The sequence below is a fragment of the Podarcis gaigeae genome, assembly GCF_964106915.1.
Source record: "Podarcis gaigeae genome assembly, chromosome: 7".
Classification (NCBI taxonomy): Eukaryota; Metazoa; Chordata; class Lepidosauria; order Squamata; family Lacertidae; genus Podarcis; species Podarcis gaigeae.
The window spans coordinates 8,049,350-8,066,484 of NC_139683.1; the positions used below are offsets into that span (position 1 = coordinate 8,049,350).

At 44.9% G+C, this 17,135-nt stretch overlaps 1 protein-coding gene and 2 long non-coding RNA genes across 5 annotated transcripts in view; 1 reads left to right on the plus strand and 2 right to left on the minus strand.

Moving 5' to 3' along the window:
* LOC310849327 overlaps nucleotides 1-17,135 on the minus strand; it is a 344,819-nt gene that overhangs the window by 116,258 nt on the left and 211,426 nt on the right. The window lies entirely within an intron of this gene.
* The window catches only part of FAM135B (family with sequence similarity 135 member B), a 164,205-nt gene that overhangs the window by 50,060 nt on the left and 97,010 nt on the right, over nucleotides 1-17,135 (plus strand). For all 3 annotated transcript variants that reach the window (XM_083748984.1, XM_083748985.1, XM_083748986.1), the window contains one exon: nucleotides 15,984-16,079. In XM_083748984.1, coding sequence (XP_083605110.1) covers nucleotides 16,003-16,079 — 77 coding nt within the window. In that variant the 5' untranslated portion in view covers nucleotides 15,984-16,002. The remainder of the gene's footprint in view (nucleotides 1-15,983; nucleotides 16,080-17,135) is intronic.
* Nucleotides 1,011-16,095, minus strand: LOC310849309. The gene is made up of 3 exons (XR_014566831.1): nucleotides 15,973-16,095; nucleotides 4,606-4,679; nucleotides 1,011-2,574 (listed from the first exon to the last, which is right to left on the minus strand). It is a non-coding gene; the product is annotated as an uncharacterized lncRNA (long non-coding RNA).

Genomic DNA, 17,135 nt, shown 5'->3' on the forward strand with positions numbered 1-17,135 from the left:
AGTAACTCTGGTATGTGGAAAGTGACTTTGCCCTAGGACACTAGCTGCTATTGGCAAGCAATAACTTTGTCCATGCTCAGACCTGTTCCTTGAGATCCTATTACAACAGAGATGTTGTGGGTTGACCCTATGCATGCAAGCACACATTCTGCTGCTTATCTGGACCCGCCCTGTGGTGTATTGGGAAAATGTATCTATCTGTTGCATTCATTGTTGTTGTTGCTTATTAAATTTGTAGACCACCCTTCTTCTGAAGACCACAGGGCAGTTCACAACTGGCAGACCCTCCAGACAGACTCCCAGTATTCCAGATTATTGGTTATACTGGCTGGAACTGATGGGAAATAGCTGAAGGGCCACAGGTTCCCCATGCCTATTCTACAAGATGACAACAACAAACAAACCTATGGTCACATAAAGCATCCTCAATAAGTCCAAACAATCCACATGAAATCCTTGTCTAGACTCTGTGAAAGGATTTTGTGGAACTGTTACAACTTTTCATGTGGATTGTTTGGACTTTATGAACAGACAGGTGGAATAGACACCATTACATGGATTGACCTTGTGCATGAACTGACTAGAGAATGATCTGATCAACTGGGTCTTCAGCTTTGTCCGTTTGATGAACTTTATGAGTTACTTCTGTTGAAATTTACAATTGGATACAATGAATAGTATACCTTATTTATCTAAGAACACAGCCGGTTACGTCTCGTGTGTTTATTGTGAATATTCTATAAGATGGTCAGACATGAGGCATGAGAGGCTGAAAGCAGTTTTCTTCCTTGATGTGTCCTCCACACTCTTGTATCTTCCTCTGAATTATGATGTCCTGTGTGAGGATGGCTGAACCTGTCAATATCTGTTTCTCTCAATCTCTCATTTGTCCAGTCCAAAGTTATATTCTCCACATTTACGCACCCATTTGTGATTTTTTTTTTATTTTGCGATTTTCTAAAAGAAAATTCACCAGCATTCTAGTGTGGATTTCTCCTAACGTCTTATTCAATTTGCCTAATATGCCCAAAATCTTTTGCAAAGTGATTTCTTCTAATATGCTATTTTCAGTAACATACACATTTTTAATCTCTGGGATATGCATTTTTGTATACAATATTCGGCATTGCAACATATGGAGAAGTGGGAATTCTGAAAGATGGTTGCATTTCAATTTATGCATTACCTCTGATAGTGCAAGCCTAAGGCTGTGGTCCTATATTGCCTGGGGAGTTGTTCCAGGGACCACAGGATTCTCCAGATCTCTCACATTACAGAGGGGGGGGAGGCACATTCAGAGAAAGAGATCTGACCAAATGTGCCCCTTCTCTCAGGTTCCTGAATGTTCTGCAGGCAGTGCCCCACTGAAATCGGAGCTCAGATGTTCAGCAAAATGAGCAGCTACTAGCCATGATATCTCTGTTTTACTGCCGGAGGCAACAGGCTTCTATATTTAGGTGCTGAAAATCCTACTTTGATGCAACTATATGCTATTCACTAGGAATCCCAGAGGCATCTGACTGAGCACTCTGAGAACAGTATTTTGGACTAATTGGGACGTCTCCTAGATCCAGAAGGGTTCTTCTTATGTCCATAGAGAGACAGGGTGTGCAGATCATGTTCCTGCTCTTTCTCCTTACTCCTCTGCCTGGCCGCTCACCTGCAGAGGATGGTTGCACAGGTAGAGGTCACAAGGAAGAGAAGAAGAGTTTGGATTTGATACCCTGCTTTATCACTACCCAAAGGTGTCTCAAAGCAGCTAACATTCTCCTTTCCCTTCCTCCCCCACAACAAACACTCTGCAAGGTGAGTGGGGCTGAGAGACTTCAGAGAAGTGTGACTAGGCCAAGGTCACCCAGCAGCTGCATGTGGAGGAGCGGGGAAGCGAACCCCATTCACCAGATTACGAATCTACCACTCTTAACCATTACACCACACTGGCTCTCAGAGGAGAGGATCAGGAGAGTAAGGAGGCTCCACAGATATTAGTCCTGGGCCCTCCAGTGGGATGCAGTCCTCAGCAGGTGCTTAATGTTGCCAACCCTTGATGCTGGCACTTCTTTCAAAAAGTGCATTAGAAACAAATTCTAATGCCATTCTTTATATTTTCATAGAATCATAGAAGGGACCCAAGGTTCATCTAGTCCAATGCAGGGGGCATCTGACTTGCCCATGTATAAGAAAATGCTGTTATCTCAGGAAGCTCAAGTCACTTCTGGCACCACAAGAGAGATGCTGTTCCTTGTGATGGGTTTTGTGCTTTGCTGCAAATAGATATTCTTGTGGAAATTCCTCCCTCCCAGGGTTGCTGGTGTCTGTGTTTGTTTCAGTCTACCGATGTGGCGCACGAAGCACATTGATTGCTTACATGGGAAACATTTCATTTGTGCTTACAGCTGGGAGGTTGGAATGTGCTGCTGTTTGTAGCGGTCAATTCACTTTCAAGTTTGGAGCCTCCTCTGCTTTGCTAAATGACTTGGGTTCACTTCCCCTTCCCTTCCTGTCCCTTTGTTATGTCACGGAGAGTTTCTGTCTATTTGTGAGTCCACACTTCTGGTTAGAGCTCCAAAACATCTAGCATTCAAGGAGAAGTTTAGTCTGTTTTCTTTATATATTTTTTATTTGATTTTACAATTTAATCTTCAACATATTTATCATTTTTTTAAAAAAAACAACAACTCCCCACCACCACCCTGTGACTTCCCTCAACTTCCCCTTCAGGTTCTTTAACAATTTGCTAGATAAAGGTAAAGGGACCCCTGACCATTAGGTCCAGTCGTGACCGACTCTGGGGTTGCGGCACTCATCTCACTTTATTGGCCGAGGGAGCCAGCATACAGCTTCCGGGTCATGTGGCCAGCATGACTAAGCCGCTTCTGGCGAACCAGAGCAGCACACGGAAACGCTGTTTACCTTCCCACCAGAGCGGTATCTATTTATCTACTTGCACTTTGACATGCTTTCGAACTGCTAGGTTGGCAGGAGCAGCAACTGAGCAACGGGAGCTCACCCTGTCGCGGGGATTCAAACTGCCAACCTTCTGATCAGCAAGTCCTAGGCTCTGTGGTTTAACCCACAGCGGCACCAGCATCGCTAACAATTTGCTACTTCTGCTTAATTTTTCTATCTTACTTTTTGTCTTTTAATTAAATGCTCTTATATTCGTATCATTCTTCAACCAGATTTTCTTCAAATTACATCTTACATTTCATTAATTTCCATATTGTTATCTCTTAACCTTTACACTTGTCTTCTTAGTTGTATGTGTTTACTCGAACCCAGCTAGTAAGTCCATTTCTTTCCAGTATTTCTGTAAATACAGCATGTACGGTTCCCAGTCTTTTTTAAAGTCTTTATTGTCATTGTCTCTGAGTCTTCCCATGAGTTTTGCCATTTCTGTGTATTCCCTAAGTTTGACTTTTGTTTACTCTGTTTTCATGACTTTCCCCCAACTATTAAATTCCATATTATATTTGAGCTTTCGTGTGATGTCAAAGCAACTTCTGGAACTTCATTGGAGAATTTTAAACAAAGGTTTAAAATCCATATGCCAGAGATTCTTTAGCTGTGGTCGCTGCATTGCAGGAGGTTCAACTAGATTACTATGGGGTGCCTTCCAGCTCTATAGCACAGGTGGCCCTGTGGTCTAAACCACTGAGGCTCTTGGGCTTGCTGATGAGAAGGTTGGTGGTTTGAATCCCTGTGATGGATTGAGCTCCCATTGCTCTGTCCCAGCTCCTGCCAACCTGGCAATTAGAAAGCACACCAGTGCAAGTAGATAAATATGTACCACTGTCGCGGGAAGGTAAACACCATTTCCGTGTGTTCTGATTTCCGTCATGGTGTTCTATTGTGCCAAAAGTGGTCTAGTCCTAATGGCCACATGACCCGGAAAGCTGTTTCGGACAAACGTCAGCTCCCTTGGTCTGAAGCGAGATGTGCGCCACAACCCCATAGTCGCCTTTGATTGGCCTTAACTGTCTTCTACCTTTTACCTTTATAGCACAAGTTTAGTACTCATTTCCATGTTATTTGCTTCCAGAAAACGGCTCTTTGCAAATAATACAGAAATGAGTGCTTAATATGCATTATGTTCCACTATAGTTTCGGAAGTGGTGTTTACGTTGTGTGAGAGCTCAAATATAATGTGAAAATTTACATTTAGGGAGATGCCAGTGAAATTGAGTAAATGCCATGAGAATACAGCCTTAGAGAACACATGAGAACTCACCTGCCCTATTCCTCCTAATCATTGCACTATGGAAATGAAAAGAGACCCTGGTGCATTTAACCACAGCACATCCCAGCTCTAGAGCCTGGGACCTGTTCCAGCTAACACAATTTCATTTTCGCCATAACCAAGTCCCCAGTGTGTTTTTACCTGAAACTATTCCTAACTCCTTCTCCCCACAAACAGATGGCACAGCAGATAAAATGAAACATGCCGAAATAATGTTTTGCTACCTGTCTTGGTGAAGCAGGGGAAACTGCAAAATTTAACGAAGGGGAAAGGGAGGTTGACTGCTGTTGGGAGTGCAGCTATTATTACCAGCTCCAGAGATGGGGGAGAAGTCGATTTCATTTTGCCCATAAAAGTGCACCTACCTGGTTTGCAATTTCCAAAATGGTATGAGAACAGGAACGCAGCCATCCTTTGAAATGAATTTTGCGATACAGTTCTGCAGACGAATAATGCATACCAAGAAATGCATATATTAGAATAAAGTGTATATAGGAATGCATATATGTTGGGGATAAGCAGTGTCCAGTGCACAGCGGAATGATGAAAAGTACGTGCCAACATGCTCTATATTACTTTATTTACACTTCAAAGCTGGTAATTTACAGAAAAACGTCTTCCCTCTGCCGGAGCAGAGAAAGGCATCCTCTCTCCTCTAAAGCACGGAGAGAATCACACTGAACTGCAAAGAACAGTGAAAAACAGGAAACCAGTGTACGTCACATCCAGTCTCCTTTCCCGTGAGAAAACCCAACAGCACTTGACTGTGGAATGTAAACATTGTCTTGTGACAAGCACTTCGCTGCTCAGTGAAGGAAGCAGAAACCAACATCCTCCCCCTTTCTGTGAACATCACTGGGCAGCGTGTTCGTACAATATCAGTACAAACCCAACTTCTGCACATAGGTACAGTGTTGATCCCTTGATACAATCTTGGACAATACATCAGCAGGAATTTCATTACCTGGCATATAGGACACCGTTACGAGTCCCTTTTGAATACGTTCCCTAGCATGTTGCAACTTTAATTGCAAGTGCTTCGTGCTTTGCTTACAACCTTCAGAATTCAGCAAAGCCAAACATGCTTTGTTGTCCTGGTAAACCTGGATTGGACATTTGACAGGAATTTTCATGTCTTTGCACAATTGTAACAACCATTCACAATCCTTAAGTGAATAAGACAGTGCATTCAGTTCAGCTTCACAAGTACTTAAGCTAACTGTTGTTTGCTTCTTGCATGACCAATCAAATAGACCCTGATTGTACTTATAGCAAACTCCAGACGTACTTTTCCTGTCTGTAGTGTCACTTCCAAAACTTGCATCTGCAAATATCTCAAGACCACCAGACTTCTGATTGTTAAATCTCAGTCTGTAATGCATAGTGCCTTTCAAATACCGCGCTATGCGTTTCAGAGCTTTCCAATCCTTAACAGTAGGATTGTTGACTTGTCTGCTTAGCAAATTACAGCTAACAGCAATGTCTGGTCTTGAACATCTGGCAATGAAGTTTAGCTTGCCTAGCACACTTCTGTACAGTGTAGTATCAGAAAATGCTTCTCCAGTGTCATCTACCTGATAACCTGTTGTCATCGGTGTGTCTACAGGGTTAGCATCCATCAGGTTTAGTTTGCTTAACACATCAGCAATTTTACGTGACTGGTGTACTAGAATGTTACCATCTTGATCTCTCTCTATTTCCAGAGATAGGTAGTTGTTTACCTCACCAAGATCTTTCATGTCAAAGTGCTCTTTCAATTGAGCTAGGGCATTATTGTACATTGTGACATCCTTCCAAAAGAATAAAAGATCATCAACATAAAACAAACAATACAGTTTCTTTTGCCCCTCCTCTTTGACAAATACACATGGATCAGCTTTCCCTTGCTTAAAACCTAGAGAAAACAATACTTCAGTGAGTTTTGTGTGCCAACACCGTGCACTTTGTTTGAGACCATAAAGGGACTTCTTCAGAGCATAAACAAATCCCTGTTTTACCTGTACGCCATCAGGTGGAAGCATATAAAGTGATTCATCTAGAGATCCGTACAGAAAAGCTGTATTCACATCATGGTGACTAATGTGTAGATTCTCCTCTGCAGCTAGCTTGAGCATAAGCCTAATGCTCTCATACCTCACGGTGGGTGAGTAGGTCTCGTGATAGTCTTCACCTGGTACCTGTGCAAAACCTCTGGCTACCAATCTGGCTTTGTGTCTGACTATCTTGCCATTTTGATCTGTCTTCGCTTTGAAGACCCATTTGCTTCCAAGCAGTTTCATTCCTGGAACTACTGGAACAAGGTCCCATGTTTTGTTCCTTTCCAAGGAATCAAGCTCAGCCTTCATGGCATTTAACCATGGCTCAGCTTCCTTTGAATCCAAATCCTGGATTTCTTGGAAACTTGAAGGTTCAAACACCTTCTTGGAGCTTTTAACAGCTGTTACTGCTATCTTAGCAAACTCATCAGCAAATCTCTTTGGAGGTCTGCCTTTTGTTGCTCTCTGTGACCTGCGAATTAGCCTTAAGTCTTCAACACTCTCCTCTTCCTTCTTAGGAGAAAAGTGACCTATTGTGAACAATGGTTCCTCCAATTCTTGATCAGAGCTTTCAGAGGGTCGCATAGAGGCTTTCGCACTCTTGAAATCCTCTGAATCACCCGATTCAGTTTCAGACTCAGACTCAGAACCTTCATCAGTGGGTGTGGGTTGTTGCGGTTGCTTTTGACTATCCTCAGTTTCATCACTGTCATCAGGATAACATTGGAAAATTCCCACATTCTCCCCCCACTTGGCATTGTACTCAACACTTCTTGTGAGCTTAATTTCCTTAGAGTCAGTCATCATTATTCTGTAAGACCCTTTCTGATAACCTAGAAAGATACCATGCAATCCACGCTTGTCTAACTTGGAGTTTTGTGGTGAGTGAACCCACATGTCAGAACCAAAAATTTTCATGTGTTTGATGTATGGCTTCTTGCCAAACACCTTCTCATAGGGGGTACAACCAATCGCTGAAGATAACCTACGATTATAACTGTAAGTGAAACATGAGAGAGCTTCGGCCCAATAACTCTCTGGAAGATTGGCATCATGCAGCAAGGTTTTTAACCCTTGAAGCAATGTCTGATTTGCTCGTTCCGCAAGTCCATTCTGCCATGGCGAGCGAGGACTAGACAAATCGTGTTGAATTCCTTTCTCAGTCAGAAAAGCTTCAAACTGCTGAGAAGTGAATTCTCCCCCGCGATCAGTGAAAAGAGTCTTTACCTTCTTACCATGCACATTTCCCAACCAAGCACAGAATTCCTTGAACCTTGGAAAAGCCTCTGATTTCTGCTTGAGATTGTACACATAAATATACCTGGAAAATGCATCAATGAGAACCATGAAGTACCTGTTTCCACCCAAAGAGGGCGCTAGTGGTCCAACCAAATCAGCATGAACAACCTGGTATGGTTCTGTAGCTTGCCTACTAGACACCTTACCTTTCGCAGCCATTTTTACCTTGTTTGCTGCGCATGCCTTGCACTTCATGTGGTACCTGCAGGGTTTAATAGTCATACCTTCAACCAAGGCAGGCATTTTAGATACTGCCTCAAAATGCAAATGACCAAATTTTCGATGAAAATCGTGAATACATTCTGCATGCAAACTTTTGTTAGAACCTGCAATGCAACAAGTGTCATCCTGCACAACATCATCAAAATACAAAACATACAAACGATCAACATATTCAGCATGCAATACATAATCATTTTTCTTTGTGATGATGCACCTTTTGTTCTTAAAGGAAACGTCAATTTTCCGCTCATTCAGCTGTCCAACGCTGAGCAGATTATGCTTGGCATCTGGCACATAAAGCACATCCTGTATCGATAAGTCCAAACTGTGAAGAACAACAGTTCCGTAGCCTTTACTGGGGATTGTGTGGTCATCCGCCTGGTGAATCGCACCTTCCTGCGGTGTAAAAGACACGAACAGTCGCTTATCATTGCACATGTGATGCGTTGCAGCCGAATCAACAACGAAGAAAGATCTAGACGTCTTCTGGACCTCTGCAACCTTTGGAGTGAAGCGTGAGACCATTGCCTTGTGCTGCGTTGTCCTGGACACCGGACCTTTGCCTTTGCCTCGGCCTTTTCCACGCGATGAGCTTTCGCTACGCTGCTCTGTCTTGGCCCTGGGATATCTGCATTCCCTCTTCATATGGCCTAGACGTCCACACGTGTAGCATTTCACTGCCTTCAAAGCTTTGGCGCCATCTGGTGGTTCCACTGCACTATGGGATGACGTCTGTGAAGTCTCCCCCTTGTTGATGCAGCTAGCACCCTGGCGGTCTGCTTCATTCTGAATCATGGCAGTATCACAGGCTACTGTGAGTTGAGCATTTGGCTGATTGGCATCAAATTCCCCACTTGCCTCATCCAGCCTTCTGCAGCTAGCCATCATGACTTTGGCATTAGCCTTCTGCGTCATCTCTGCTGCTTTAAATCAGGCTACTTTATACATGCTGCGTCTGTGTACAGCTGCTTCAATCCAAAAGCAAATTCAAAAGTACTTTCGATTTCCAGCCTCTGCCTGTGAGCCTGTGCCACTCTGCTTAACTGCTTTGCTTATCTGCAGCTGCTTCAAACCGCATTCCAAAAGCAAGGTCAAAAGTGAAAGTTCTCTCTGCTGTCTTAAATTCATGCTGCGACACTGCTGCAGCTGCTTTACTTTCGATTTCCCCCAGCATAGGAAAAATTTATCCTTCTAGCCTTTTGCCTGTGCCACGGCAAAACCGGCTATAAAAGTTCAAAGTCCAGCCATAAAGCCATTAATTAGAAGCTGGCAGGCTGCCCGGAGCTGTAGCACATACCTCATCAATCATCTTGACGCACAGAGCAGATTCCGTTCCGATCTGTCCCTCTGCATTCCGATCCTTTGCCGGCACTCCGATTCGACTTCTGGAGTCCATTCTCAAAACACTGCGTTTTTCTGGGCCCGGAACCAAATGTTGGGGATAAGCAGTGTCCAGTGCACAGCGGAATGATGAAAAGTACGTGCCAACATGCTCTATATTACTTTATTTACACTTCAAAGCTGGTAATTTACAGAAAAACGTCTTCCCTCTGCCGGAGCAGAGAAAGGCATCCTCTCTCCTCTAAAGCACGGAGAGAATCACACTGAACTGCAAAGAACAGTGAAAAACAGGAAACCAGTGTACGTCACATCCAGTCTCCTTTCCCGTGAGAAAACCCAACAGCACTTGACTGTGGAATGTAAACATTGTCTTGTGACAAGCACTTCGCTGCTCAGTGAAGGAAGCAGAAACCAACAATATACTCATGAAAATAACATGGACTATATTAGGGGAAACAGGATAGGATATAGAAAGAAACAGCTACCCACAATTAATGTCAGTGGGTGAAAATTTGTCTGTCTCTGCTTCCTATGCCACCTGTAAAAGGCCTCTGTAAATATCCCCCCGGAAATTTACAATGTGCAATTGATTCTTTGCTCTTCCTGCTCTGTTCTTGTTTGGTTGTTTGTAATTTAGAGCATTTGTACCTCAATCTTCAGCCATAAAGGCTACCAGAGCAACTTGCAGATAATCAAGACAAGACAGTTCCTACCCACACATGGCGTAATGGTTGGAGCATTGGACCATCATGACCTTGGAGACCAGGGTTCAAATCCCCACTCAGCCTTGAAGCTCATTGGGTGACCATGCGCCAGTTGCCATCTGTCAGCCTAGCCTACCTCACAGGTTTGCTGTGAGGCTGAAATGGGGAGGGGTAGAACCATGTACACACCACCTTGAAATAAAAGGTGGTACAGTGGTGCCTCAGGTTACATACGCTTCAGGTTACAGACTCTGCTAACCCAGAAATAGTGCTTCAGGTTAAGAACTTTGCTTCAGGATGAGAACAGAAATCATGCTCCGGCGGCGCAGCGGCAGCAGGAGGCCCCATTAGCTAAAGTGGTGCTTCAGGTTAAGAACAGTTTCAGGTTAAGAACAGACCTCCAGAACGAATTAAGTACTTAACCCGAGGTACCACTGTATATAAATGTACTAAAAACTACATAAGAGTGTGGGCTGCATCCTCTTTAGTATTACTAAAGTGTTACTGTACTGAATAGATCACCTTCAGCAATATCAGAGAAGGATCTTACAAGGAGTTCCCTCTTGTGTTGATATAGAATCTTAGAGCCATTGGTTCCAGTTCTACCCTCCAGAGCAGGAGAAAACAAGTATATTCCCTCTTCCATGTGACAGCCCTTAAGATAGCTAATATATCTCCTCTCGGTCTCCTCTTTTCCAGGCTAAACAAACCCAGTTCCTTCAACTGTTCCTCAAAAGGCTTAGTTTCCAGTCCCTTGATTATCTTGGTTGACCTCCTCTGCACACATTCCAGCTTGTCAATATCCTTCTTAAACTGAGGTTCCCAAAACTGGACACAGTATTCCAGATGTAATCTCACCAAGGCAGAATAGAGTGGTATCATTGCTTCCTTTGATCTGGACACTATACTTCAGTTGATGCAGCATTAGCTTGTTTTGCCGCTTCATCACACTGTTGACTCATGTAAAGCTTGTGGTCCACCAAGATCCCTAGATCCTTTTCACATGTACTACTAGTAAGCCAGGTGCCCCCCATCCTATATTTGTGCATCTGGTTCTTCCTGCTTAAGTATAAATCCTTACCTTTGTCCCTGTTGAAATTCATTTTGTTAGGTTAAGGTAATTTTGAATTCTGATTTTGTCTTCTGTGGCATTAGCTACCCCTCCCAGCTCGGTGTCATGACAGAAGCACAGTATGGTTTTGTCTGGTCAGGAACTCTGCCACTATCCACAAGAACCTAAGATCTCTTTGGTGTCAATTCACCATCCATACCCCCAACAGTGCCCAAACGGGGGAAAAAGGAATTGTCTAAAGCCCTTAGCATTTCTGATCTCCCTATTCAAGATCTCTCAGCTGTGGCAAGCCTTGCAGTATTCTGGAACCTGGGGAAACATTAATCATAGCTGGGAGTTAAAGAAATTACTCATGTCATGCAGGCCTTGCCTTCTTCCGATGGAGAACAGAAAATGAGCAGCTCAACAATAGGGTGAAATAAATGTTTGCTAACCCCGGTGATTGCTTGGGCTAAAAATAAGCCACTGGCACAGGGATCAGCCAGGTTCCACAGCATCTTATGAGCAATGAAAGTGGTAAATTGCTTACATCCAGCTGTGGCTTTGCGTTTCTTTCAATGAAAATTGGATTCTGCTATTGGCAGGGTGAGACCCAAATCAGCAGCCAGTTAGCTTGCAAAAGGCAACATGTAAAGGTTGGTTATTGGATTTGTTGTATACTTTCATGCTCCACCTTTCCTCTGCCATGGAGGTGCAGGTCTGGACCAGCTTGGCCATTATGCAGAATACAGTGACTTCATTGGATGCAGATATCAGACCCTCCAGGTGTCCCCATTTCCCAGTGACAGGCCCGGATTTATAGAAGCTGTCCCAGTTTCTGAATTGATCCTGGAATGTCTTGCTTTTCCTTAAGTCCAGTCGGCGCTCATCTTGCTTTACAGGCCAAGGGAGCCAGTGTTTGTCCGCTCCGTGGACAGTTTTCTGGGTCATGTGGCCAGCATGACTAAGCCACTTCTGGCACAATGGAACACCAACACCAGAGCAGCACACGGAATGACCGCTCCCCGCTTAAAACGGGGGGCGCCCTTTGCGTGGACGCGTGCAGCCCTAGATCTGGAGTGGCTCCAACAGCATAGGCTTGGCTTTGCCTTCCCTCAGGTGGGATACCTGGAGGTCTCCGCCTACCTCAGTCAGTTGTCCAATCCCACCTGGGGGAAGCGTTGCCAAGGAGACCAGGCCAGGTAGGGGAGGGATTACCTGCCCACACAATAGAGGGAGGCTCTTACCTGGGAATCCTCTCCTGGCTCCAGAGCTTCTCCCACCCTACCCACCCTCAGTTAACGTCTCATTCTGCAGGTTAACTTTTCTTCACAGGTTTTGCAGGTTACCTTTTCTTCACAGCTATGTGGGCGCTGCTACGTTAAGGTCGCTGTTAAAGGGCCAGAAAGGAATTTCCCTGCATTGGCAGGTTTCGTCTTTCCCGTAGCAAAACGTCACAACTTTGGCGGTATCAGGCCTTGGGCGGAATCCTTTTGTCCATCTTCCTCTTTGCGGCGGCGATACCAGGGTTCCCCGTTAAAGGTGTTTTCTGAAGGGAGGCTTTGACCGTACGCCGAAAGGTCGTCATTGCTCTCCCCTGCGGCGGCGGCGTTACGGGGGCAGCTATCTCTGCTTGAACATATGTTCTCCAGAGCCGGCCCATCCCCCACACACATACTGGATAACCCTGATGCTCCCTAGGTCCCCGACTGGGGACTGGGGAGGGAGAACGCCCAATGCCTGAGCCAAGGTCTACCCACATTTGAAATTTAATAAAGTTGTGGCCAATTTAATCCCATAGCACGTTGTCTTGACTTGTTATTCCACATGACGGGGGGACCGCGCGGGATCTGGGGACTCCGCCTGTCCACGCAAACACAATTTACCTTCCCACCAGAGCATTACCTATTTATCTACTTGCACTTTTAGGCGTGCTTTCAAACTGCTAGGTTGGCAGGAGCTGGGACCCAGCAACAGGAGCGTACCTCGTTGTGGGGATTCAAACTGCCGACCTTTTGATCAGCAAGCCCAAGGCTCAGCAGTTTAGACCACAGCGTCACCCGCACCCCTTAGGGTGTCCCTATTTTCATCAGAGAAATGTTGGAGGGTACGGAGTCATGTGACCCCCCGAGCCAAGGAGGTAACTAATTAGGCAACCTTTAGAAGACATCTGAAGGAAGCCCTGCATAGGGAAGCTTTTTTAATGTTTAATGTTTTATTATGTTTTTATATATGCCGGAAGCTGCCCAGAGTGACCGGAGCAACCCAGTCAGATTTGTGGGGTATTATTATTATTATTATTATTATTAAATATGACATCCCTGTTTTCATTGGAGAAATGCTGGAGCAGTGCAAAAAAGCAGCAGCCCATTCCCTCCAATATTTAGCATCTGATGGTATATTGCCATTGACCGTGGATATTCTACTTTGGATTTATCAGCAGCTATGAGCCACAAGGGACGTGGGTGGTGCTGTGAGTTAAACCACTGTGCCGCTTGGGTGGGCTTGCCGATCAAAAGGTTGGCGGTTCGAATCCCTGTGACAGGGTGAGCTCCCATTGCTCTGTCCCAGATCCTGCCAACCTAGCAGTTCAAAAGCATGCAGTGCAAGTAGATAAATAGGTACCGCTCTGGTGGAAAGGTAAACAGCATTTCCGTGTGCTGCTCTGGTTTCTCCCGAAGCGGCTTAGTAATGCTGGCCACATGACCCGGGAAAATTGTCTGCGGAAGCAGACAAACTCCGGCTCCCTCGGCTTTCAAAGCAAGATGAGCGCCGCAACCCCAGAGTCATTTGTGACTGGACTTAATTGTCAGGGGTCCCTTTACCTATGAGCCACAAATAACTTCCAGAAAGGGGAGAGCCCAAGCTGCTGGGCTGTGGAAGTCCATGCTTGAGAACTGTGTGTGTGTGTACGAAATAAATAAATAACATGCCTTATCTCTCTGCTCTGCTCACTTTTTCAAACACTTTATTGTAAGCGAGCATGTCTTTGCTCATGACTCACAGTTGCCCTTTATTTCTGAAGCAGCATATCATTATTTTGGTCCTCTCTGAATCTGACTTCATTGATTTTTGTGCTAGCGGGAGAGCGAGGGAGAAAGAGTGAGAAATATTCCGTTCTGTGGGACAATATTTCATAAGCAGAACGGAGAGGGGGATGGCTTTTCTTCTTTCTTTCTAAAGGTTCTATTATTATTTTTCCACCGGCACACAAATCCCAGCTTCATAGCTGGAAACCTAATGCAACACAGTGCCTGACAAATATATTATGAAGCCTTGCATATTTTCTAAGCAAGACAGCAAATTCTTTCTCTCGCTCTCCTGTTTTTGAGCCATGGTCTCGTTCCATGGGGTGTTTTGTTTTGCTGCAGCATTGCCCCTGATGATTATTATTTGGGAAAGGATTTGGTAACAGAAGCAGGCAAGTGTAACCAAAATAGTGAGGTTGAGTTATATTTTTTTGCTGAAGAATAACACTGGGAAGATTGATCAGCAGTCAGGTCAGTAAACAGGCTTGCTCTTTGTCGCTTGTAATGTATGGTGGTGTTCTTAATGCAAACGATACTGTGTGTTTCTCATTTCGTTCTCTGGTTCTTGTCATGTGCTGGTGGGATTTGCAAGGCTTGCACATATCATCTCACTAATGCTTGGTAACTGGGCCAAACCACACACACGGGGCATTTACCATGTATCTATCCCTTTTAGTGTGGTTTTTAGGAGTTTAATACTTATCATTAGGTAAAGGTAAAAGGACCCCTGACCATTAGGTCCAGTCGTGGCCGACTCTGGGGTTGCGGCACTCATCTCGCTTTATTGGCCGAGGGAGCCGGCGTACAGCTTCCTGGTCATGTGGCCAGCATGACTAAGCCGCCTCTGGCAAACCAGAGCAGCACACGGAAACGCCTTTTACCTTCCCGCCGGAGCGGTACCTATTTATCTACTTGCACTTTGACGTGCTTTCAAACTGCTAGATTGGCAGGAGCTGGGACTGAGCAACGGGAGCTCACCCCATTGAGGGGAATCGAACTGCCGACCTTCTGATCGGCAAGCCCTAGGCTCTGTGGTTTAACCCACAGCATCACCCGCGTCCCCAGTACTTATCATTAGAGTCTTTCAAACAAAGGTCAGGGATTCTTGAGCTGTGGTTCTTGCATGGCAGAGGGTTGGACTAGATACTCTTGGGGTCCCTTCCAGCTCTACAATTCTATTGACGTTTTAAAGCATGGGTCTTCAGGCATAGGTCGGACCCACTGGGGGCCACAAGGCCACACCAGGTGAGTCGCAGATTCGCCATGTTTGATTACAGCTTGGGTTGATCAGATTACCACCCAGCTGAACCTCTGCACAAAGCTGGTGATTTTTCCATTTGCTCACCCCATGCTCACCTGTAAATACATGAAATGCAAAGCTGCACAATGTGTGAAGGGGACACATTCAATATTGCTTGTACAGGTGATCTGATCCATCTTCAGCAGGTGTTTCCTTACTGTAAGGCCCATTTTTAAGGTGCTGGTTTTAACCTTTAAAGTCCTATACGGCCTACGACCCTCGTACCTATGGGACCGCCTCTCCTGGTATGTCCCATGGAGGACCTTACGGTCTTCAAACAAAAACATCTTGGAGGTCCCGGGCCACAGAGAGGTTAGGCTGGCCTCAACCAGAGCCAGGGCTTTTTCGGCTGTAGCTCCGATCTGGTGGAATGCTCTGTCACAAGAGACTAGGGCTCTGCGGGACTTGACATCTTTCCGCAGGGCCTGCAAGACAGAGCTGTTCCACCAGGCCTTTGGCCAGGGCACAGCCTGACTCCCTCCTTTGGCAATCTTTACAGAACTCTAGCCCAATGGTTGCCATTAATTTGAATTGAATTAATTTTATAATGAAATGATTTTAGAATGTTGTATTATTTTATTGTTGTTAGCTGCCCTGAGCCCGGCTTCGGCTGGGGAGGGCGGGATATAAATAAAATTTTATTATTATTATTATTATTATTATTATTATTATTATTATTGGCTTTTGATAAACTTCTGCTGTGCATCTCCATCTTTTCCCATCTGCTCAACCAACTTCTCCCTTTCTCACCTGCTCTTTAGGTGATGACCTGAAAACATCATGTCGGAGGTCCAGGGAACTGTCGACTTTTCTGTGGAGCTGCACAAATTCCATAATGTGGATCTCTTCCAGAGAGGGTGAGTCAATAGATTTCTGTAAATGTATCCGTGCATAAGAAAGTCCCAGGTGCTTTGAAGTGAATCAGATGTCCAAGTTATGAGGGAAAGTCCCTCTTCTTACCAGTTGCTTCAGAGAAACAAGCCATGGGCATCATGCTCATGCCTGAATTAGAATCATAGAATCATAGAGTTGGAAGAGACCACAAGGGCCTTCAAGTCCAACCCCCTGCCAAGCAGGAAACACCATCAGAGCTCTCCTGACATATGGTTGTCAAGCCTCTGCTTAAAGACCTCCAAAGAAGGAGACTCCACCACACTCCTTGGCAGCAAATTCCACTGTCGAACAGCTCTTACTGTCAGGAAGTTCTTCCTAATGTTTAGGTGGAATCTTCTTTCTTGTAGTTTGGATCCATTGCTCCGTGTCCGCTTCTCTGGAGCAGCAGAAAACAACCTTTCTCCCTCCTCTATGTGACATCCTTTTATATATTTGAACATGGCTATCATATCACCCCTTAACCTCCTCTTCTCCAGGCTAAACATGCCCAGCTCCCTTAGCCGTTCCTCATAAGGCATCGTTTCCAGGCCTTTGACCATTTTGGTTGCCCTCCTCTGGACACGTTGCAGTTTGTCAGTGTCCTTCTTGAACTGTGGTGCCCAGAACTGGACACAGTATCCAGGTGAGGTCTGACCAGAGCAAAATACAGTGGCACTATTACTTCCAAACTTGAGTTGTGGACTTCTGGCTGACCATGGGAAAAGTTGAATTAGATCATCCTTTGCCAGCCTGTTGTCCTCCAGATATTTTGGACTACAACGCCCATCATCTCTGACCATTGAACACCCTGGCTGATGATGGGAATTGTAGTCTAGAACATCTGGAAGGCACCAGATGGTGGCACATCACCTGTGGAATCCTCTTCCTAGGAGACTTGTCTGAATTTTGTGGTGCTAAAGTAACTGTATACAGTACAAATGTATATACTGGGGTAAAGCATGCGTTTAAATGCATATAATAGTGAAACTAACACACAAAAGGCATTATATAAGAGGAAATTGTTTAGCAAAAATGTGCTT